Source organism: Carassius gibelio, chromosome A12, assembly GCF_023724105.1.
Source record: "Carassius gibelio isolate Cgi1373 ecotype wild population from Czech Republic chromosome A12, carGib1.2-hapl.c, whole genome shotgun sequence".
Taxonomy (NCBI): domain Eukaryota; kingdom Metazoa; phylum Chordata; class Actinopteri; order Cypriniformes; family Cyprinidae; genus Carassius; species Carassius gibelio.
The window spans coordinates 5703126-5726681 of NC_068382.1; the positions used below are offsets into that span (position 1 = coordinate 5703126).

General features: G+C 36.1%; 1 protein-coding gene across 6 annotated transcripts in view; it reads left to right on the plus strand.

The window, feature by feature from the left end:
* Window positions 1-21591, plus strand: part of exoc6 (exocyst complex component 6) — a 50041-nt gene extending 28450 nt beyond the window's left edge. For 2 of the 6 annotated variants that reach the window (XM_052610891.1, XM_052610892.1), the window contains exons 16-23: window positions 340-451; window positions 540-674; window positions 2484-2663; window positions 3265-3294; window positions 8695-8836; window positions 11852-11925; window positions 18886-18998; window positions 20126-21591. In XM_052610891.1, the coding sequence (XP_052466851.1) occupies window positions 340-451; window positions 540-674; window positions 2484-2663; window positions 3265-3294; window positions 8695-8836; window positions 11852-11925; window positions 18886-18998; window positions 20126-20258 (919 nt within the window). In that variant the 3' untranslated portion in view covers window positions 20259-21591. Of the gene's footprint in view, window positions 1-339; window positions 452-539; window positions 675-2483; window positions 2664-3264; window positions 3295-8694; window positions 8837-11851; window positions 11926-18885; window positions 18999-19251 lie in introns of all 6 variants that reach the window. The other 4 variants (XM_052610893.1, XM_052610894.1, XM_052610895.1 and 1 more) reach the window with 3 other exon arrangements.
* Window positions 21592-23556: the final 1965 nt, after the last annotated feature.

The following is a 23556-nucleotide window of genomic DNA, read 5'->3' on the forward strand; positions in this document are numbered from 1 at the left end:
TGCATTTCAAATATATAATCAGATTTGAGGTTGACCTGGTCAGGAAAATAATGTGGTTGTCCAGACAAAGTATTTTTTATAATTATTTAACTTTCTGTGTATCCGAGGAAATTTTAGTACGTATGTGCATGAGCTAACAACCCGTGCAATTTGTCCTTTCAACTTTGTTACTTGTATTTATTATAAAATATATAATCTGATTCTGAAACAAGTTTTTAAAAAAAAGTATTTTATTGAGAAAGCATATTGTTTTTCTACTTATTTTTTTGTTGATATGAAATGTACTTTAGATGATAAAAATATAGATTGAACATATTTCATGGTTAACATGTATTTCAGCTCAACAGAGATTGACGACATGCTCCGTAAATCCACCAACCTGCTGCTGACGAGGACGCTGAGCAGCTGCTTACAAAATCTCATCAAAAAGCCACACATAGGATTAACCGAGGTGACGTTAACGTGACAAATCGCCTCATTCTGAATGTGTAGCTCAGTTTGATAATAACATACACCTTCCTTTCTGTTATATTTTTCAGCTAGTTCAAATTATAATCAACACCACCCATTTAGAGCACGCATGTAAATACCTAGAGGATTTTATCACAAACATCACTAATGTTTCGCCGGAAACGGTTCATACTACAAGACTCTACGGGCTTTCCACCTTCAAGGTAAAAGTCATTCACAGACATGTTCTTTAATTACATATTTCACTCAGTTGTATAACTGCCATGGGCACACACTGTGATCAGAGATCAGCCGTCTGGAGCGGTTCCCTTAGAGTAAAGCTGCCGCCTCGGGCTTCACAAACTCCATACAGAGCTTGTTCTGATGCCACTGTGTTAAATGTATCTAAACAGAGGTGTTATCAGGTGACCTTTTTCTGAGTCATTACACATGCAGCAGCATGTTAGCATTGCTCAAGTTTGATTACAATGCATCATCCCCCACCTCTTTCCACATTTAGTTGTTTTACAATGTGAAATTGCATTTGATAACCATTAAAGAACCACTAAATGTTTACCATTTGATATGCATGAAAAAAAATGATTTGGTTATCAGGTGACTAGGGGTGTAACGGTTCACAAAATTCACGGTTCGGTTCGATACGATACACTGATGTCACGGTTCGGTTCGGTTCGGTTCGATACGTTTTAGATACAGCAAAATGTAAAAACATCTCAACTTTTCAGAATGCCGCAAGCGCACCGCGGGTCATGTGACAAGAACCAACCAATCAGCTTCATCCTTTCCCGTAACAACGTTGAGAGCTCAGCCAAGATGAAGGATCAGCTGATCATAGTTGTATATGGATTGCAATTTTGAAATAAATTTAGTAGCAGAGCTACTGCAAGCGATTTTTAGAGCTGCAAATCCATTTATCCTTCGCTGAAATTTCCGCGTCTCATGGAGAGAGCACGTCATTGTTGCTTAGCAAAGACAGACGCCTCATGAGCGTTTCTGCCCGAGCGCTTTGGAAAGGAAACCACTCTCTTGCCATCACCATTATAGCTTAAAGGGAATCCAAAGTGCACCCAAACACCAGACCTGTTGGTTATTGGAGGATCTTCTCATTTCTAGTCTGTTAAACGCATTGGCTATTTTGCAACGAGCCTTCAGCGCGTACTGAGTGAGCGAGCGCCTGCTGAGTAGCCTAACATAAACATATAAGATGGTGTTTTTTTCTTCTTCGGGAGTGTCAGGGGCGTTGCCTGTTACGTTGTTTGGGTTATTGGGCTACCTTGTTGAACGCATATCATTATATTTCTCTCTCTCTCTTTTTTTTTTTTTTTTTCAAATATAATTAAATACTCCAACGAACCGTTCGGTATACATAATGCGTACCGCGTACCGAACCGAAAGCGTCGTACCGAACGGTTCAATACGAATACGCGTATCGTTACACCCCTACAGGTGACCTATTTTGCAGTCATTAAACACTGGTCAAGTTTGATTATGATGCATTATTTCGCTCTTTGTTGTTTTGCGACTTGGAATCGCATTGATAGGTAATTATTACCATTTGAGATCCAAAAATTGTTAACCATCTGACGTCCATACAAATAATGTTTGATTGTTGCAAGAAGATTTAGTGGTTGCAACATTTATTGCTTCAATTGGCAATTGATTACTTGTGCAATTTTCCAAATTTTGCTGTATTTGAATCTTGAGTTGCATTTGATATGACATTTTTTCAGTGCTCTTTAAATGCATCCCAGGATTCAGTTGGCAATTGGTGTTTGTCCACTTCCGGCGGAAGGAATTTTCCAAATGTTAGAATTGCATTTGATAGGGATTTTTACATGTACTTTTTTTATGGTTGCATGAGAAGTTAAACTAAAAAGCAGACATTTATTTGTTGCAACATTACTTTTTTTTTTGATACTGTTAAAAAGCATCTCAGGAACCATTTAGCAGTTGGTTATACCGGAGTTTGTACAACTCTGGAAAAATTTTAATGCATGGTTTCCCATTTTTAGGATGCCAGACATGCAGCTGAAGGAGAAATATACACCAAACTCAACCAGAAGATTGATGAATTCATTCAGCTGGCTGATTATGAATGGGGCATGGCAGAGTCGGACGGCAGGGCCAGCGGCTACCTCATGGACCTCATTAACTTCCTGCGTAGCACCTTCCAGGTCTTCACACACCTTCCGGTAAGTTCCACACCATCCTATTGAAATGCAGTCTCGCCATGATTTTGTGATCATTCTTCACCCGTGGGTTCATGCAATGTGTGTTATTGCATGTGTGGCATCAATCTGTGTTGCATTTATAGATGTTAAGTTGGTCACACCTGGATCGGAAGTTCTAGGAGCCCTCCAGAATAACACATTTTCTATATTATGCCCCACTTTTGACTTTACACTAAATCAATACTGAGGTCGCGTTTGGTGTTATAAGTGTAATTACACAAACATAAGACGTCCGTTCCCAAAACCAATCAAATCTCTGTCTCTTCCTGGACATAATCAACACAGATAACTTCCAAGCCATCCATTCACTGAGAATGATACAGCTTGCTTTCGTTTCTCTTCAGCTGCCCTGTCCTCTTAAATAAATTACTTTAACCTCCAGTTTAAGTTGGTTATGCTTTGGTTTCTCAACAGTATAACATCTTTCCTGTCAGTGAATGTATTCTTCAGTTTATTTTCTGCCAGGCACGCTTGGTTTTCTGATTTTCCTTTGTCTGTCCATTTATTATCGCTATACTTTCTTTCCCTGTCCGTGTTTTATTTTCTTGGTGTTTCCACTCAGAATAACAACAATGATCATGCTGCAATGTCGGTAAGTAGACTCTCTTCGAACCCTAGAGGAGGAAGAGAAAATTAATTTACAAGCAAAAAAAAACCTTCAACTGCATGTTCATGTCAGCTCTGTGGACTTGCTGCCAGCCTTGTTTTGCTTCCCTTTTCATGTGTAATGCAGAATGTAAACCAGATCGATTGGCATGCTGCCCATGATTGTCTGACCATGCAGAACACACATGCCATTCTTATTTGAGATTCACAAGCACCAGTCACAACCAGTTAAAGGGAAAATTCACCCAAAAATAAAAATCTGTCTCCTCATGTCATTCCAAACCTGTATGACTGACTGACTGACTGACTGACTTGAGAACACAAAACATTTTTGCCCTTAAAATTAATGTGAATGGAGTCCAAAACCTCATTGACTTTGATTGCATGGACAAATCTTTCTAAATATTTTATTTTGTATGTTTCACATTGTTTCATTGATTTTTTTGGGTGATCTATCTCATAAATAGTCTCAATAATGAGTGTCTCTCAATTCAGAATGCTGCTTTATTAATGCTGCATAATGACACATTCTTTCTAACCTACATGTACTTCCTAGTTACAGCAGTTTGTCAAGTATACTCCGACCTTACATAATCTGTATGTTAGCGCAGCTAACTCACTTCACACCAGTTCATTTTATATAAGCTGACTTCATATAAACAGGATATAAAACAAATTGTGATTGAAAGAGATGTGAGGACACAAAAGGGTTTTAAGACATCATAGCCATTCAGCTTAAGTTTTAATGAAACCTGCCAATGGGATGAGACAAAGGCAAGCCAATTTTATGAATCACTATTGTTGTGATGTGTCCCGCCCATAGTCAAAACTCATTGGTCCAATAGTCCACTTCACATCAGTGCTATTTTTAGTATCATGGAGAAACTGTTATAGTTGATATTAATATTTTTAATTAATTTATTTTTTTATTTTATTTTTTTTTTAGTTAAAGTTTTAGTTATTTAGTAATCAAATTACACTAACTGAAACAGAGAAAATGTTCCTTGGCAGCCAGATGGTGAAAATATATAAAAATATTTTTTATATATATATATTTTTTATATATTTCATTCCCATTAACAATCATTTTATTTCAAATAAACAATTGTATTTATTTATATTTATTTATTTATTTGTTTATTTTTATAAAAAGCTAAGTAGTTACATTTATATAGAAGCATCTTTTTAAGTGTGGAATAGAAATTCTTGAAATTTTAGGTCTCGGAGAGTATCTCACCGATTTTTAATTGTGAGCAGTTTTTTTAGGGGGCTGCTTTTATAGTCCTGTTTTTTTTTAAATACATATATATTTTTATTTCTAGAAATAAAATGTCCATGCATTGTGAATTTATTGGCTTTGGGGTTTATTTTATTATGCAATTGCTTCTTAAGTATTGTTTTTTTGCAGTGTGGTGCTGGAGTGTTTTATGTAGCTTACAGATGAAATAAGTGAAAAATATAGTCTTGTTTATAGAAAACTGTAATGTGTCTAATGGATATCAACACTTTGTGCAGAGGTATTTTGTATTTTTTTACTTTGTATAGAATAACCAAATAAAATAGTTTATTCATTTCTTTTCTAGTTGTCAGCATGTACTGGTGGAGCAGCTGTTGCATGAGTTTTGTGTGTTTTTGAGTGTTTGGCGTCTGGTATTGCCAGGTTTAAATGTTCTTTTACCTTTTCCTATTATTATTCCTCTTTACAACCCTGTTCCTCATGAGCGTGTTGGCTTGCATGAATGTCTGCTGTAGCTATGAGACTAAATGTTACCATGTGTTTGTGTCTTCTTTAAATCCATCAGATGGTGGATTTTCAAGAGCTAGAAAACCTTTGTTATCTTCATTTTGCGGAATTCCACCGATTTAGATTTTAGGTGTTAAGGATGGTTTTATGAGTTATTAGGGCTGGGATAAACAATTATTTTTTAAACGATTAATCTAGCGATTATTTTTTGATGCATCGATTAATATAACAATTCATTTTTTCAGACCAATTCGATTTCAATTATCTCCCCATTAATTGACTACTAACAATTTATACATGTTGATTTACATATCTGAATGAAAAAAAAACATGAATTCCTTAACATTGCAATATATGTTTATTGCTCTTAAAATTACAAAATAAAAGACTGACTAAGAATGCATTACTTTGCACTTGTATAGAGATAGCATTCAATAAAACCTTGAAGCCTTGAAAACACATAGCTTACTGAAACAAGCTTACTGAACACATAGGGCCTAGCTTACTGAAAAAAGTTCTTCTTTCAGATGAAAATAACAACAACTTGACGTCTAGCATTCAATAAAAAAGGTCACCCAAAATGCTTGTTTAGAGCAATTGAAAGAATACAGTAACCAATGTAAACTTGAGGGCTTTAAGCTAATACAGAGAGTGCTTTTCCAAAAAAAAAAAAAAAAATTAACAGTGGGAGCCAGCAGCCTGTCATGGAGAAAAAAAAAATCTCAGAATGCTCCACGTGAAACTTTAGCGTTCCGCCCTTTTTCTATAGTGTCTAATGATTTTGGTTAATATGCACGAGGGAGAGAGAGAGAGCGAGCAAGACAGCGCTCGTGTAGTTTGAAGACTTTGAGTGAATGAACGCGTGTGAAACTTTGGTGTTTCGCCCTTTTTCTATCGTGTTTAATGATTTTGATTAATATGCACAAGGGAGAGAGAGAACAAGTGTTGTTTGAAGACTGTGAGTGCGCTCGCGTAGCCGGGGCTCTCTCTCGTATGCGCCCTGTCAGACGCAGCAGTCATTCTATTCTACATCACTCACCAATCAAATAAGGCTTTGACAGCGTATATTCAGTGCATATAAGGTAAACGTTTTGCAAACGTTTTTTAGAGAAATAAAAACAGGTCGACGAATCGATGCGCATATTTTGCGTCAACGTCATCGATGACCTCAACGCATTGTCCCAGCCCTATGAGTTATGGTTACATATTTGGAAATGAATCAATGTACACTTCCAAAATGTTCTCTGTGCTTATTAGTTTCATACATTCACCCAAAAGTAGTTCACATATAACGTCATTATTTGCTCACCCTCATGTTGCTCCAAACCTATATGTTTTTCTGGCCTCTTTGGAACAAAAAAGGAATTTTTTAAAGGATAACCAGGCTGATCTTTTTTTAACACAAAAAGCAACAGAAGTATCAAGAATGATAACTAGAATTTCAGTCTGTTCATCGTGCACAGCTAAATTATTATATAAGACTACCAGAAGACATCAAATATAGAGTATGAATCATATGGACCACTTATATTCTCTTTTACTTTTTGGTCTTTTAGTTCTTGACAGACCCATTAACATTCACTTTAAATATATGGAAACGAGCAGTCAATATGCTACAACAATTCATTTATTCAGTAATTCAACTCAAATTGTGAAACTTGTGTATTAAAGGTGGGGTGAAATGCTTGTTTTCACTCAATATCCTGTTAATCTTGAGTACCTATAGAGTAGTACTGCATCCTTCATAACTCCAAAAAGTCTTTAGTTTTATTATATTCATAAGAGAAAGATAGTCTGTACAGATTTTTCCCGGAAAAACACGACCGACTGGAGGCGTGACGTGTGGGCGGAGCTAAAGAATCACGAGCGCCAGTAGGCTTTTGCGTTGAGAGCGTTTGGAAGCTGTGACACCGTGAGGAAAAAACCAACCAAAACAAACCATGGCTAACAGTCAGATTCAGCGTATATTTATGATCCAGAATCAGATCCCGAGGCTGAAACTGAACGAGAGCAGCAGCAGCAACGACTCGCTCCGAGCGGGGCTCGAACCCGGGTCTCAGGCATGGGAGGGGACGCACTAACAAGGAGGTAGAGATATTTGAAGCAGTTTTACTCACCGCCTGCGGTTCCAACACACGATCGTGGCCCTTTTTCGTTGGGATTGCATCATCCTTAAGAAATAAACGATGTGCAAATCCGTCGTCAAACTGGGCCATGTTTGTAAAACAAGCATCTTCGAAATGCAGGGAACAAACACTTGCACAACTCTGTTGATGCTCTTTAAAAATAAACTCCATCCACTGGTCCCTTAATGCAGGTTTTTTTTGGTAATCTGTGCAGGGTTGTCTTGCCCTGGCAACCAAAAATAGACTTCTTTTGTGACATTTCGCGACGCTCTCGCTCTGATCAGTGAATGTCTGTTGTGCTCTCAGTGCTCTGCTATACGGGAGCGCGCGCTCTTCCGGGAGAAGTGCCTTAAGACCCATATAAGGAAATTCCACTCCATCTAACGTCACACAGAGCCATACTCGAAAAAAACTTTCCGAAACTTGTGACAAACCGGAACGTACAACTTAATTTTTGAAACTTTGTCCATGTTTAGCATGGGAATCCAACTCTTTAACAGTGTAAAAAACTCAGTATGCATGAAATAGCATTTCACCCCCCCTTTAAATAAATTCAATGCACACAGACTGAAGTAGTTTAAGTCTTTGGTTCTTTTAATTGTGATGATTTTGTCTCACATTTAACAAAAACCAACTAACTAGAATATGGTGACATGCCACTCAGCTAATCAACTCAAAACACCTGCAAAGGTTTCCTGAGCCTTCAAAATCGTCTTTCAGTTTGGTCAAATTAATAGTCCCGCATCTAACACATCGGCCAAGCAGGAAAACTTATCGGCCAATTCCAATATATTTAAAAAAAATGCAAAATATCGGCCGATAAATGGGCCTCGACAATATATCGGCCTTGACATTATATTGGTCGACCACTAATTGTTGGTGTTGGTTCCCGTAAGATTACAATAGCCTGTTAGTACTTTTATGCATAATTACTGAAATTATGGTTGTGGTTTCACATGTGCAAAGCAGTGGTGACAGCAACATATAAATAAATACTCATTCTGCTTTGCTGAAAATAACATACACTTTGTCACTGTCTCACAGAATCATTATATAATATGCATTTAAAATTTGATACATTTATATCTCATGTTTTCATAATTGAACAATTATATTGTCTGATTTGTATTGTCTGAACTATTTAAAAAGTGCGTATTCTGTCAAATAATTTATTTAAACTTATTTAAAATCTATTCTAGGTTACTGGTGAAATCAGGCATTATGCAGACAATAAATATTGATTCAATAGTTTAGACTCTGAATTATTTTTTATAAGAATAATACATACCATAAAAATTCATATGGGCTTGGAGTAACATTTTAGGGTGAAACTGCTTTTCAGGGACACTTCTAAACTAGCCATCGCTTTATGTTCATAGAGTGGCACAGACCCTGATACTAACTTTGCTTTACTTTGAATTCATTATGATATTGAGACAGAAAAGCACTGATGGCGTGTGCAGCTGAGGACACCTGTAGTAACGGTTTGTTGGTGTGTTTGTGTGCCGTTCCTCAGGGTAAGGTGGCACAGACGGCGTGTATGTCTGCTTGTAAACACCTGGCCACGTCACTGATGCAGATGCTGCTGGATCCTGAGCTCAAACAGATCAGTATGGGAGCCATTCAGCAGTTTAACCTGGACGTTATGCAGTGTGAACGTGAGTACAGCTTCTTAATTGCATTTTTACAATGGCACCTCCACGTTCATTTCAATAGTCAAAACTTTACCATAAAAGATACAGTAGCAACATTTCAGGTTTTAGGGATTAACCTTAAATTATAAAGTAGTACAAATATTTCATTGCCTGATAAAATGTTAATATACCAACCCACTTAAATACTAAAACCTGTTTTGTACCTTTTATAATAAACTTTAAAACACACACAAAACAGGAATAAAAGAGAAAGCCAAAGCTCATCAGCAAGCAGTTTTTCCACAAGCTGAAGTAAATATTAATATGCACACAGTGTAATACACACAATTACAAAACACCATCATGTTACACACGACACAAAAAACACAGTAAACATTAATTTGACAACATAAGATGCGACACAAAAACTTTTTATAAATTAAAGTTTTTTCACCATAATTTATAAGATGATTTGTTAGTTTTCTGTTCAAAAAACAAAATATTTAATATGTCTCTTCTCCTCGTCTGTTCAAAAAAATAAGTAATTAACTAGACCTTTTAGAAAAGATGTCCATTCTGAAAGTTTGAGCATTACCATAAACCATTTTTGAAGTGCAGTATAGCTAAAGCACTAAGAGACAGGCATGTCAGTGTTATGCTCTGTGAAGCGCAGCATGACGATACATGCATTCAAGCAGCAGGTTTTATTGATTTTATCTGCTGTTCTCAGAAGCAGTTATCTGAGTTACACTCTTTCAAGGAACATTCCAGATTACCCGCACTCCACCTGCTCTTGGATATCCACACCTGCTCTGATATGAGCTGATATGGAACAGTTTGGAGAAACATTAATCGCTGATCCATTTGAACCTTCATTCATCTTACGAGTGCTTCATTTGTATGCATTACCCACCCGTATGAGGATATTGTTTATAGTTCTACCAACAAATTAAAAAGCTGTTTGGAAGCCATATGACAAAACTGAAGACTGGAGTAATGGCTGCTAAAAATTCAACCTTGTGGATCACAGGAATAAATTACATTTTAAAATATATTGGAATAGGCACAAGAGACTTCTTTTGAAAAAGCTACATTTACATCATATTTACATTTTTGGGTCCATTTCTATCCCTGATCATCTTCAATGTTTCAGTTTTTCAAAGCACATCAAATGTGTACAGCTGGGTGTCACAACAGACAGGTTTATTGGTAGGTTTAAAAAAATGGTATGTTGTAATTATAGCAGGTGCTCATAAGTATTGTGTGTTTTGTTTTTGTAGTTATTCTGTTTTTGTGAAATGTAGAACCTGGGGAAGCCCATGAGCCCCTTTGGTTCTGAATGGCACAATAGAGAATCGCACAGTGTTCATCAATAAAGTTCAAATGTGGACAGCTCTTTGGTTCTAGCATCGCATCTTCTGCTCCTCGGCCATTTAAGGTTTCAGTCACGCTACATCACTGTCAGCAGAAGTGAAAAGGCTGTGTGTGTGTGTGTGTGTGTGTGTGTGCATGCTTGTATCTGTGGCCTCAGGTCACAGATGTCTAGAGTTTGTGAGGGTTCAACCGGACCGGTACGCCAGGGAATATCTGACCCTTCTCTAAGGTCTGAATGGTGTCCGTCCCATTAGTGGCAGTTCATCTTACGCTAGTCAAAACACAGACAGTTAAAACCCATACACCCATACCAATACTTATGTTCTGAGTTCACAGTCTGATTTGTCTGAATTTCACTTGTAATTTATAGTGGGTCAGTGTTTCACTGACAGGGAAGTGAAGTAAAATACAAGTCACGTGTGTTTGGGATGTGATCAAGGTCGTACATGCACTTTCATTCAGACTTAAACGGTAATCTGTCTTTAAAATGTTTCAAAACTTACTCCAACTGAAATCTTAGCAGTATTGTTTCTGTAGTTTGGCCTCATCCAGCATACATACGCATTAATGGAACCACAAATGGCCTTGGTGCACTTGATCTGAAGGACAGAGGGATGTTCAACATGAATTTAGTCCTTAAAATATTTCATTTTGTCTCTTGTATACTTGAAGGCTGCAGCTAGACTATACTGTAGATTCATTGTAAGTGCACATGAACACATACTGGCTGACTGTTGCTTAATCTCATGGCTCATGGTAGGTGTGTTATCATTAATGACATCTCTCTGAGAAAAAATGTCTTTGCTGGCTGCACAAACTTGAAACCAGCACAAATGCTGTTCTCATAAACTGTTACACTTTACTACAAAGTTCTCTGGAATACTTGATTCTTATGGTTGATCCAGCATTCAACAGTCAGATATTTGTACAAAATAATTCCAAATCTGAATAACTGACAGATTTTCGGCATAGCTGAGCTAGTTTTGTCTCTCAAATCAGGGGATGGATGGATGGAGAGATAGGTTAGTTAGTTAGTTGAGTTTGTTAAATAAATAGTTTTGATAATCTGGGTTTATAATTGAGTGAATTTAGATCGTCTAGTTTTAGGAAACCATAGTTAGTTATGATCATCTGGTTTCAGAAAACCATAGAGTGAGTGAGTGATCAATCGATAGAACCATAGAGTGAGTAATGAGTTCTGGAGGCTGGTGTCCTGCAGAGTTTAGCTACACCTTGCCTCAATACCCTTGACTGGAATTTTCTACTATGCCTAGTTAGACTGATTAGCTGGTTCAGGTTAGTTTAATTAGGGTTGGAGGTAAACTCTGCAGAAAACTGGCCCTCCACGACCAAGTTTGGAAACCCCTGGTTATTCTCATGTGGTCTTAGAAACCCATAGATGCAAAGTCTGGATCATCTCAATTTTGTAAACTGTAGGTCTAGATCAGATAGTTAAATAGTTAGTTTTGATCATCTGGTTTTGGAAAATAGTGAGTCAAGTAATAATAAAGAGCAGATCTGTATATTGGCTTTCTCAAGCAACATGGTACATGGTTAATGTTAACAAAAAATGCTTTGGAAAGATTCTTCAATAGTTTTAACAATAATTCAACTAATTGTTTTTAATAGTATTTTCCTGTTATTTTTATTTTATTTTTTCCGCAGTGTTTGCCAGTTCAGAGCCCGTGCCAGGATTCCAGGGGGACACGCTGCAGTTGGCCTTCATTGACCTCCGACAGGTACAGGCCTCTCTGCAGACATGACTATTCTTGATCCACAGTCTCTGTGAGTGGAGCTGAGGGGAAGGGTGGAGAACATACAGCATTAACAGGCACTAATGGATTATCCCAACCTGAAGACGGTTCCCTTCAGGAGGGGAAATCACTTAGTCGCAGTGGGGTTCATTATGCTATCAGGATTTTCTTCTTCGTTTGGTCCTGTTTTTTGTGCTGCTTGAAGTTTGAACTTATAATCTGGGCCTGAGGTGTTTAAGGTGTGAAACCGAGGTCATGTCAAGGTTTCTTCTATAAAGGTATTTCATATAAGGAAGTATTATTAGGGTGTGGAGTTAATAAGGGTCTGTGGTTTCTAAATACCTCTTTTTATGTTCAGGAAAAAGCTGAAAGTCTTCAAATCACACATGCTGCAGTATTACTTAAAAATAATCGGCATGCTGTTGCATTTCTGTCATCATTTACTCCCCCTCTTGTCCTGACGTTATTTGTGCAGAACACAAGCTGTGTTTTTCAAGATGTTCTGGCTGATCTCATACAAGTACTGGATAGTTCACCCATAAAAGTAAACCATTATGTCTTGATTAAATGCCATTAACCTCAAGTTTTCAAGGATGTTTGATTGCATGGTACCCAAATTTTGATTCCCATTTAAAGGGATAGTTCTCCCAAAAATGAATATTACCCCATGATTTGCTCACTTTTTAATACAATTAGAGTTATATAAATAAATGTCCAAGCTTTATGATGGCAGTGAATGAGGGTCGAGATTTTGAAGCCCAATAAAGTGCATCCATCCATCATAAAAAGTGCTCCACACGGCTCCGTGGGTTATTAAATTCCTTCTTAAATGAATTAATGCGTTTGTATAAGAAAAAGATCCATATTTAAGCCTTTAGAAACTCTAATCTTTATCATACGCTCATTTACGAGAGAGTGGCATTCCAGCGGATGACTTCCTTCAAAATCTCATGCTTCAAAGACTCGATCACCATTCACTGCCATTATAAATCAGGAAAATTTTTATATATAACTCTGATTGCAGGGATTTATTAACATGTACACCTAACCCTATCCCTAAACCTACCCTTATTGGATAAATACAGTGTTGGTAGCATAATTTGATAGGTCCCTCCACGGCTGCATCTTCTCACTTACGCCGCTCACATCATTCACAGTCGGTTTATAAGCAGAGAACAGAGCAGGCTTTGAATTTCGGTGTGGGATTGCGGCTATTAATACCAATTCAACTCATTCCTGCAGATTCCGCGCTTATAACACGATGACAGATGATAGAACATATCATTTGCACATGCTTTTGAGTCTTGAGAACTCACTTGCGCGCTTTCATTTCTTTGCGCCCACAGATTGCGATAAGGAGAGTGATGCCTTTTAGTTATTAAGGGAGATGGCAAATGTGATATTGATTTAATACAACAGTTCAATAAACAAGTACTGGCTCCAATTCAGGCAGAGCGAGCTCAGACAAGGTCAGAGATAAGGAGAGCGGAGTGCTGGCCATCAGAATTTACCTATTCACCCCAACCCCTCGTATAGATAACCTCCCCATCATGCATTACAGCGCAGAGCTCTTATCGCATATAAGAGCTCTTATCTTAGCTCTTATAGTCTTATTTCTTTTTTCTTTTTTGGAGCATGTAGGAACACCCAATAGAGAGGTCCCAGTCTCCCTGCCAATCACGCAGCGGCTAATGGAGAGGCTCCTGTTTACTCGGTTGTGTTTTAAATGTTTTAAGTTCTTGTTGTCTGTAAGGTGACGCTGTGCAGGGCTGCAGAGGCTTGTACTAATACTGCTAAAAATGCACTTGTTCACATCACTTAAGAGAACCTTAAATGTCTGAAGGCACATTTCTGAACTTTCAGAACCATTGCAAGAAATTATCTAAAAGTAGCGATGCTGTTAACCTGACTCCTTTTTTCAGTGTAAAAATAGATCAGTTGTTCATGGTAGTACAGCTTTTCCTGTAGTTATTTTTTTGCAACTTTTTAGCAATTAAAACAATATTTAAAACATGAAAAAGTCGCAAACATAGGCAATAATCAAAAATGCCCTTATTATTTCTTATATAGCAATAATTTTGGTATTCAGTTCTTTCTTTAATTTTACTTTTACTTACATTACTGCTTTATCTTTATCTTTAACACTACTATTCAAAACTTATGGGTCGGTGAAATTTTTTAAAATTTTTTGAAAGAAGTCTCTTATGCTCACCAAGTCTGCATTTATTTAATAAAAAATACAGGGGAAAAACTAATGTTTTGACATTATTACAGTTAAAAAAATCAGTTAAAATTTTCAGTTTTTACATATTGAAAAATGTAATTTATTCCTTTGATTTCAAAGCGGAATTTCGGATCATTAATCATTCTAATATGCTGATTTGGGGCTCAAGAAACAGCTGTTATGCTTAATGTTTTTGTTCATACAATGACACTGTTATACATTTTATGAGATTCTTTAAATAGGAAATCATTTTCAATTTCTTTCTTTGATCAATTTAATGCCTCCTTGCTGAAAAAAAAACTATTACCGATCCCAAACTTTTGAATAGCAGGATATATATATATATATATATATATATAGGGAGTATTATTGTATATATTAGAGTGTATTGAGAATGTCAAGAGTAATGTTGTCATCATGAAATTTAAAATCATTGTTTTGTACCAGACAAAATGCAGCTCTGAATAAATGCTCATTGCTATGGATATATATCTCCCCTTCAACTCATCTTCCACTAAAACATTCAGAGGTGGACTATTTACTTTATTACTCACTGTAAACTTTTTTTAGGTCTTGTTGGGCTTGTGAGTCTGTAGCCGTGAGATCTCTAAAAGGTCTGCACTTAAGGCCCAATATACTTCAAACAAAATCGAAGAACAAACCAATATGACGTCATTTTGAACAAAATCAGACCGAAACAAAGTTTGTTTTGAGTTTGTTTCAGCAGTTGGAAACAGCTCACCAAAGCGAACTTTCTGGAGGAGTTTGTTTTAACTCCTTAACACCTTTGAGCTTCCATTGGTCTGTTTCAGTTGTGCAATTGGTGGGTGTGTTCTGGTTCTGAGTTATGTTAATTTAATTTGTCTCTTGTTATTGCTTTTATTGCTAAACCCAGAGTTATGCAAAAAGTGACATAAACATCCGAGATAAGTTTTCCAAACGCATGGTTGTTGGTTCGATTCCCCGGGAACACATGATGGGTAACAATTGATAGCCTGAATGCACTGTAAGTCGCTTTGGAAAAAAGCGTCTGCTTAATGCATACATTTAATTTTAATTTAATTTAAAAAGGTGTTACAATTTATCCAGTTTAATAGAATAAATGAACATTAATAAAATAAAGTAACAAACTGACTCCAATATTTTTTTTCCACATCATGCTAAAGTTTTCAGACTGTGAGCCATTCACACTTCGCATAAAGGGCTGATTATGGAAATGGCAAGGTGCTTTTGTATTGCAAACATGATACTTGACTCTAAACTGCTGCTAATCATTATTCTTTTGTCTATAATATTCTGACAATTGGTTCCCATCTCACACCTAGATTCATTTCATCATTGTTTTGTTTAGGGTATTCGCGCAAGCGTCGCGACACACGTTTACCCCGCCTCCAGCAGCGCGGGGGTGTTGGAATGGTCGTAAACAGTATACCATCGCTCAGCCTTTTCGAACTTCTTTTTGCCCCTAAATGAAGAATTAAAACAAACTTTGTTTGAAGTATATCGGGGCTTTTAGACTGGAGCTGCCCTGTGGGAGAAATGCACTTTACTTGGTTTGTAATAATCATAATTAAGGGCACACAAATAATCTTATAATGTCTGATTAGTGAATTAAAAAAAAAAACATGATTTATAAGTATCTTAGATATTGCTTTAATATTTTTTGTAATGCTATTTGATTCTTTTAAATATTTATGTGGTTATTTTTGAAATTCTACAACGTTTTTCATCTTCAAATTAGATTTGTGTGGTCTGGGACTTTTGGGTCCAATTGGGTCCCATTTAAACTAATTCATAACAGTCCAAACTAGTCTTTGTTTGGGTATGCAGGGAATGCATGACCTTATATCATGTATACCTTAAATGACAGTTAAATCTGATTTGGATAATTGATTTAACTGTATCGCCCAGCCCAAGGTCTGCAAATATTGACATTTACGAGCACAGTCTTGTTGGCCATGATGCTCCGCAGGGTCTTGTTTTGTTTAGCAGCAATATTGTCACATCCCAGCAGGAGCAGCAAACAGAACTAAATAATGGTCTGAAAAACAGGCCTCCTCAATATGGACCACATAGTAGGTGTAAAGTGCTATTAGCCCCCCGAACCCTCCTCTCCAGGCCCTCCATAATGAACGAGCCATCAAGGAATAGTCCCCCATTGATTGATATTGATTTGCATACATAGAGGTGAGTGATCTGGCCCTTCTCCAGCAAATTAAGTTCAATGTGTCCAGAGCTTTTCTTTGAATCAGAGTTGCCAAGTGGCAGGGAGTCCACTGACCAGAGCACTGTGGAGCCAGGATTAGCTCCTCTGTGGGTTATCTGGAGGTCACGGAGGGATTTCTCTTCCTTTTGCATTTAAGTGCTCCCAGATCCCCATCAAGTGCCCTAGTACTAACCCCCACCATTAGTGTATGACCTCACACACTTCTCTTTGGGCAACTTAGGAATTATTTAGTTAGTTATGATCAATAGTTAGTTATTTATTAAAATATCTGGGAGTTTCCAGGAGATATATATATATATATATATATATATATATATATATATCCAGGAAACTCCCAGATATGTTTAATATATATATACTAGTCATGCCCAAAAATATGGACACCCTTGGTAAATATGATCAAAGAAGGCTGTGAAAATCAATCTGCATTGTTAATCCTTTTGATCTTTTTTTTTTTTTTTTTATTAAAATGGGTGGGAAATATCATTATGAAATAAATGTTTTTTATTAAGGACACCCCAAAAAATTCTTATGAGTAAAATAACTCTGAAGTAAATTCCCATTCATATTCACAATTTTGGGCACTCCAGCATGATTGTAAACATGAAATTATCCAGCTCTGGCTTCCTGTTTCTCAGAAATATAAAAAGGAGGGAAAATAAAGCTCAAATTCCCTTAATCATCCATCACACTGAAAAAAACCAAAGAACATATTTCTGATGTGCAGCAAAAGAAAATTGAGCTTCACAAATTGGTGAAGTGGCTATAGGAAAAAAAGAGCTAGAGCAGTGACAATTCCCATTTCCACCATCAGGGCAATAATTGAGAATTTCCAATCAACAGAAAATGTTACGAATCTGCCTGGAAGAGGACGTGTGTCTGTATCATCCTAATGCACGGTGAGAAGGACAGTTTGAGTGGCTAAAGACTCTCCAAGGACCTCGGAGAGTCTCAGGCTCAGAAAACCTTAAAAAAAATTGTCAAACAGCAACTACATCACCACATGTTGTTTAGGAGGGTTTCAAGAAAAATTCTCCTAGCTCATTCAAAAACAAACTCCAGCATATTCAGTTATCAGACACGACTGGAACTTCAAATGGGACGGGCTTCTTTGGTCAGATGAAACTATAAAATGAACTGTTTAGCACTAAACAGTCAAGATGGGTTTGGTGAACACAGAGATAAACGTTTGGGACGCTGTGAGCACGGAGACTGTAGCGTATACCGTAAGTTTGAAAGCGTTTAGCTTAAATTATTAATATGAAGTAAAAACAGTGCTCATAAACGGCTGCTGAAGTCGTATTCTCAAGTGAAGCAAGTTGAGGCTTGGAACCGCAAACAGCGCTTCTTACGTCATCACTTAACAACCGAATAGAAAATGAGAGGAGTGAACTGAAGAGAAGAAGCACTAACATGGAGCTGGGAATCTGACGGGTCTGGAGTGATTCTGGATGAAGGAATGGTCTCTGATCTCTTGTCAGGTGTTCTCTAACCTCATCAGGCATTATAGGAGAACATTTAGAGCTGTTAAACTGGAAAATGGAGGATTAAAAAATTATTCAATAAAAGGGTTTCCTTAATTGTGGCCAATGTGTATTAGAGAAAAACATTTATTTCATAATGATACTTCCCCCCCATTTTAAATTCTTATTATTCAATAAAGGGGTTAGAATTTTTTTGCATTTTTAAATAAAAGATCAATAGGATTAACAATGCAGATTAATTTTAATGATCTTTGATCATATTTACCAAAGGTGTCCATATTTTTGGGCATGACTGTGTGTGTGTATCCTGGAAACTCACAGATAGTATTTATTAATACTATAGTATGTATTAAGTGACATGACATACATACAGCCAAGTATGGTGACCCGTAGTTCGATGCCTTGCTCAAGGGCACCTCAGTCATGGTATTGAGGGTGGAGAGAGAGCTGTACTGGTATGTACATGCACTCCCCCCACCCACAATTCCTACCAGCCTGAGACTTGAACTCACAACCTTTCGATTGGGAGTCCGACTCTCCAACCATTAGGCCACGATTTCCCTCTGATAGTATACATTAATTTTCTTTTTTGTTTAAAGTTTAAGTACTTTTGTTGTGTTGTTTGTCATTTTAAAATATAAAAATTATGTAACTATAAAAAATTGTTTTAATCTTTATCAGCATTTTAGTTATTTTAGTTTCAAATTTAACTCAATTAAAATTAGAAATGTTGCTTATGCAAATAACTGTTTATAAGCTGTTTATTATTTAATCATTGTTATACATATTTTTTTAGTTGTATAAAATACAATACACTTTGCATTACATTTATGCACTTTGCATAAATTTGTATGCTTAATTTAAACAAATGCAAAATACACATGTTATTCTTCAGATTTGTATTGCTACCTGCACTATTGGTTCTGGTGAAATTTAAGAACTTGATTTAAACTTTATAAATTTCTGGTTTTGAAAGTATGGTTTATGGTTATCTTTTTCCTGTGTTTCAGCTTCTAGATCTTTTCATGGTGTGGGACTGGTCCACGTACCTGGCAGACTATGGACAACCCACCTCAAAATACCTGCGGGTGAACCCCTCCACTGCGCTGGCACTTTTGGAGAAGTATGTATTGTCTTTACTCTTTCCTTCAGCTCAATGCTAATATCAAACTCCGCTGAAATCATTATGAATATGATGGTAATAATGTTGCCTTAGAAGGCAGCTGGAGGCTCACTAGTTTCAGAACAGAACCTCAAACATCAGTGAACAAACGTTAGAGTGATTTGATCAGTGGAGCTCTGTTTTGTCCTTTAAACCTGATATATAATCTTCATCCTCTTTTTTTTTTTTTTTTTTTCTTACTTACCAATGCCAGAGTCAACAGAGGGTACGTAGATCCAACATGGATTTCTCTTTTTCCATAGTATTGTGATATGCTGCATGAATAGAATCTTACATACATGTGAAATATCATTTATTTCATCATCATTTATTCATCCCACACCCACTGCAGCATGCATACTGTACAGAGTGGCTGAATGATATCATTTGAATAACTCATATATCATGATACATATGTTATGTATCACTATATTATTACTAATTCTTACTGCACTGAAAAATGTCTGTTTGAAATTCATATTAAAGTTTGTTTAGAATCAGCATCTGATATTATGAAATCATGAATCACATGATTATGAATTACAAATTGATGTAATATATATATATATGTGTGTGTGTGTGTGCGTGTGTGCGTGTGTGTGTGTGTGTGTGTGTGTGTGTGTGTGTGTGTGGAAAAAATATTAGTTAAACATTAATAAAAATTTTATTTCAGGTAAATACATCCAAAGCAGCACTTCTGTTTTTCATTTAAAGTTAAAATACAAAAATAACTAAAACTAAATAAACTTAAACTTGATGGAAACTATATAGACATTAAAAACTACTAAAAATTATTAAACACAGTGCAAAATTGCTAAAACAAGTGAAAATTGAAAAAATACAAAATATTTACAAAAACATGATTACTTGTTAAATGATTCTTAAATAACCCTGCAGTCTGTGTATAAAACTATTTAGATTTGTTTAATATATTGGTCATTAATTGTATTATTTGTAGTTTTAATGACTTTACGCCTAATTTATTATTCTAAAATGTTGAAAACTATAATAATAGTTTTCTGGACTGTGAATCTGTCTGCCATACATTTATTTGCCTATAATTTTATGTCCTAATTTTGCTTTCCCAGGATGAAAGACACAAGTAAAAAGAACAACATCTTCTCCCAGTTCAGGAAGAACGACCGTGACAAGCAGAAACTGATCGAGACGGTGGTGAAGCAGCTCAGAAGTCTGGTGAATGGAATGTCCCAGCATTCCTAGAGTCGTCCAAACACTGGGCTGGGTTTGAAAATGTAACTTACAAACCATGTTAAACTTCTTTCTTTGGCCCCCTTTTTTTCAAAATCCAATTACTTGCTGTAAGGTAACTACTCTTAAAGTACTGTGGTATATTTTGACTGCATCCTCCATGTGTTCTGCCAAAATGTTCAGCACTGTAGGGTTAATAATGTAAATATACGGCAAACATGAAGAGTAAAAAAAAATGTGAGCATAAAAAGTTATGCAGTAATTTTTTGTAACGTATTTTTAAAGGTTGAGAATTATGTTTTGTACGTTGTGAAAGTGCAATGACTCCTAACACTACACTTGAGAGAGCGGAGGTGTGGATGTGACTGCTGATGCTGATGGTCATATTGCAACCTGTATGAAATTCTCCCTAGTGTAACATGGATGAAGATTTTATTGTAAATAATTTTAAATATATTTAAAACTGCTATGGAATCATGCTTCCCATCGGTCTGCCTTGAGTTGAAGTTGAACTTATAAATGCTAAACATTTGCATGAGAATGCGTCGTTTTTTTCTTTTACGTTGGCAGACTTCTGTGGACAAACAGCACTTCTATATTGAAAAGAATCTCAAATGTTCAGCTGCATTTCACTGAATAAAGCACCACAGAATTATATTTCATTTTTATTTTCTCAGGGTGAAATGTAAGCTTTGGGTTCAGACGCTTCAGAATCTCATTTTTAGTTGAAAATAAATAAGCAATAATTGGCCCTGCTACAGACTCCGGCATACAAAATTCTAGATTCATTTCTTTATTTTGTTTCTTAAAATGTATTTTGACCAGGCATTTTGCACTGAGAATTATTTAAGTTTGCCTTTTAACAAGCAACTGTATGCTGCTTATATATTTAAAGTACCACTGTATATACCATAATATTTTATTAAAATGGGGGGAAAAAATGAATGTAAAGATAAAGCATTTGTCATCTGTTTTCATATTTCAGTTTCCGGTTGATGGCTGTAACGACACTAATATCGGTTTCACTTTAAAATAGCACTCATAACTTAAAGACTTGCTTAACAAATCACTAGTTCCTTAACATTCAGATATGTTTATCAATGTTTCAACACATAACAGGTATTTGATTGTACGTTAACTAATGATCTGTTAAGCATTATGGAGTGTGTGTTAATATTAATAGGCACCATGACATTCAACATTTCAACGAGGCAAACAGAATCACAATCTTTAAAAATATGTAACTGGCATTACCTGGAGTTACACAAACCCAAGTGACTACAGTCGTTTCCAAAGTCCACCCATTTTTATTTGTGTGCTTTAATAAAATATCACCACAAAAATACATTTGATTCATTGTTTTTTTGCTTGTAATATCTTAACTACTGTACATACAGATCAGATTTTAAAGATTGCTTAAGAAAATCAATATTTATTTTTTGGGGTATCTACTTTGCAAGTTTCTTTCACCCATTAATGTGCCTTTTTGAATGTTATATCAGACAACTTGAGAGTAAATAAGGGGCCAATTAGCCAAACTCAATGGTCAACTCCTCGAGGGACCTTCACAAGAAGAAACACAAAGTAAGACATTACACTAATTTAAAAAAAAATCTCAATCATAAGATTTTTAGATTTAAGAGTCTCAGGCTGAACCAATCCTGATCTAATGCTTTCAGTCACACAGGTTTGGGGAGCTACATTCATGCAAAAACTAAATCTAAAGGTTCTTTATTGGCATCTGTGGTTCCATGAAAAACCTTTTTCCATTCAATTTCTCTGTAGTAGTAAACCAAGATTCTTTCGATTTTTTTTTTTTTATGTTCTTCACACCAAGAGTTAACCAGAGTGCACTTAGAGACATATAACTTGAATACTCTAAATAATTGTGAAGAATTATTGTAATATTCAAATAAAATGCAGCTTTATTGTTATATTGGATACTCTAAATTTTTTAGCATTTGGAGTTTGTAGACATTTTAGGCATTACAGTTACAGTGCCTAGATGTCACTAATGGATGAAAAGAGTTTATATTCCAGTATAATTCCAGTTCTGAAGTAGCTTTTGGATTCTTCAAAATATATATATATATAAAAATACCGCCACCATATATACACACATACATTAGTGGAAACTAGATTTATAAGAAGGCAGTTATATATATATAATATTTTTTTTTTTTTTGGGGGGGGGGGGGGGGGGGTATTTATATATATATATATATATATATATATATATATATATATATATATATATATATATATATATATATATATATATATATTGAAGAATCCAAAAGCTACTTCAGAACTGGAATTATACTGGAATATAAACTCTTTTCATCCATTAGTGACACAGTTAGGAACATTTTATATATTCCGCTATCTAATCGTTTTGTTTAGTTTGGCAAGGAAGGAGCCTTTAATAGCAGCAGTCTTTTTAAAGCAAATAAAAAGCAGAACGAGGCTCCTGAGGCTGGAGGTTTTGTAGCTTACAGTCAGTCTTCAGTCTGACCCTTCAGTGAACTGTTTGGCTGTGCTCTCGTGACCCCCTCCCGCGGTGCTCACGGTTCAAACTGCGTTCGCGGGTCTATATGTCATGTAAACTCATAAATCAAAGACAAATTCACTACCTATAGTTGTGCCACGTGTCAGTTGTGCGAGTTAACGACAACGTCAACAGAGCAGGGCTGCGTACACGTCATCCACGGGAAAGACGCGCGGGTTATCATCTGTAGTATATATTCTGAAATAGCTGATAATGGATAATTTTATATGATCACAGGGTATATAAAGTGATTTCCCCAGAGACATTTTTAACCATGGTAATCGAAAACGATTTCTTTTCATCATGGGTGCGAATTATGGGGGGGGGGGGGGATCTGACGCCCCTAATTAAGACTTGGTTCCTCAAGTCCTTTTCCGTATAATTGTATATAGCCTACAATTCCAAACATAAAAAGTTAATTACAATTAAGGGCGCACTAAATAGAGGCTTGCGAACGAGTCACGTTCTCCTGAGGTAACCATACGCTTTTCTCTTTATTAAACATTGACATGTTTATCACAAAAAGTGTTTTTAAACCACTCATATGGTTGTCCTTTAACTGTGTCCAACAATAGACAATTTGGGTAGCGCGAAACTTATCCGCCTTTTGCGTCCTGACAAAATTATTTAAAAAGTCGAACCCTTCTTGAAGTCACTTTCCACGACCAATTTAAAGCTGTATATTTAATCATAGGAAGAACTCTGTGATGAAACTGTAATAAAAGTGACGCTCTACATCCAAGGCTCCAATTAAAACTCTCT